The following is a 1,561-nucleotide window of genomic DNA, read 5'->3' as shown; positions in this document are numbered from 1 at the left end:
AGGCCAGCGTTCCATACTTATAGACATATCGTTACATCTAACCTATATTTTATTGTTATGTTTAATAATTGATGTGTAATGGGCTTGAGACTCGCGGAGTCATAGATGAGCCATCATGATGACAAATCACAGAATTAAGAGCATATGATTTGCCATCGTCCTTAATTATTGCCACGGCCCACGGGTAATGAATTTATCACCAGATTGTTTAATTTATTATTAAAATTGTTCCAAGTTTTCAGCATAATAATAAAATACCGTCGCGCTGCATCACGAATTCACTTAACAGTAAACTATCAGAATCGTTTGAAATAAACGAAATGGTTGCCGGCGACTCCGCTTTTTTTAGTTACTTAGCTTCGCGCCACTACCGTTGCACTGGATCAATTAATAATGCTTAATTTAAAATGTTGGTCAATCGAGGATACGAAAAGATTAGATTTGTTGACTCCTCCTCATCACGTTTATCCTGGAAAAGGGCCAGATCGTCGGCCATTCCAACTCTAAATTATAATAATACAATATTTTTTATTCTTAACACATTTTCTGTATTAAATAATATTAATATTTTTATTGAAAACAAATTAAACATTTTTAACTTATTTATTTAAAAAAAAACATACAATTTTATAGTTATTTTATAAATTCCAGGGCCCCCAAATAACGGAAACCATAGGCTGCAGTTGTATTATATTCTGACTGGTAAAATGTGTATACAATATTAAAAAAATGTATTTTATAGAGGCTTAAATTCTATCACAAAAATAGTACAGCCATACACTCCTTTAAAACGCGAAAAAAAAAAACGAATTTTGTACGTCTCATAAATAAATGTTTTAGGCCTATTGATGTTTAGAAATATCGATGTATCCAGGCCCGGAGTCGTATAAATGCCCTAAAAGTATAAAACAATATTTTAATACAACAAGTTATACATAGGTACTATTAATAAATAACCAATTTTAGTTAAATTATTTTTAATGATACAATATTTTACTTGATGTCATAATAATCACGCAAAATCATTTATTATAATATACATAATATATCAATGATGATAGAAATGCTATATTGACTTAGTCATACTTGATTAATGATAAATTTATTATAGTAATCCGTTAAAAAAGTACTCATAAGTTGATTTTAAATAATATTAGAGTATGTGTTATTATACCGGAGGTATTGGACACGTGGCTTTCTTTACTCCCAATCCGTTCATAATTTTGGTCCATTCAGTCCCCATTAAATTCCGGAACGACGAACAAGCATTTGGTGACTTGTGAATATAAGTATTTTCTTTCCAATGTCCATCTGCATCTTTCATAGCGAAATTTAACTCTAACTGGAAAATAAATCAAAACAGCTTCATGATTTGTTACTACTAAAAAAGCAACACATTATTATAGTATAAACGTAGCAATTAAGATATAAATATAATATTATTTTAATAAGAGTTGTTTAGGTTTATACACATCGAGACATTTCAGTCCAGTAGACATCTGCATAATATGCGAATTATATGTTTGAACTTTGATCTTTGTTTTTATTCAGTTGTAATTTC

The 1,561-nt window shown here is 29.6% G+C and overlaps 1 protein-coding gene across 1 annotated transcript in view; it reads right to left on the bottom strand.

Annotated features, from left to right (window-relative positions):
• Nucleotides 1–608: 608 nt before the first annotated feature.
• The window catches only part of LOC100572166, a 2,760-nt gene continuing 1,807 nt past the window's right edge, over nucleotides 609–1,561 (bottom strand). Inside the window, exons 3-4 of the mRNA XM_016802472.2 lie at nucleotides 1,175–1,342; nucleotides 609–895 (exon numbers count right to left, since the gene is read on the bottom strand). Coding sequence (XP_016657961.1) covers nucleotides 737–895; nucleotides 1,175–1,342 — 327 coding nt within the window. The 3' untranslated portion in view covers nucleotides 609–736. The remainder of the gene's footprint in view (nucleotides 896–1,174; nucleotides 1,343–1,561) is intronic.

This window comes from Acyrthosiphon pisum, chromosome A1 (genome assembly GCF_005508785.2).
Source record: "Acyrthosiphon pisum isolate AL4f chromosome A1, pea_aphid_22Mar2018_4r6ur, whole genome shotgun sequence".
In the NCBI taxonomy this organism is placed as follows: Eukaryota; Metazoa; Arthropoda; class Insecta; order Hemiptera; family Aphididae; genus Acyrthosiphon; species Acyrthosiphon pisum.
The sequence above is the reverse complement of the archived record's forward strand: the minus strand, read 5'-3'. Positions and strand labels throughout refer to the sequence as shown.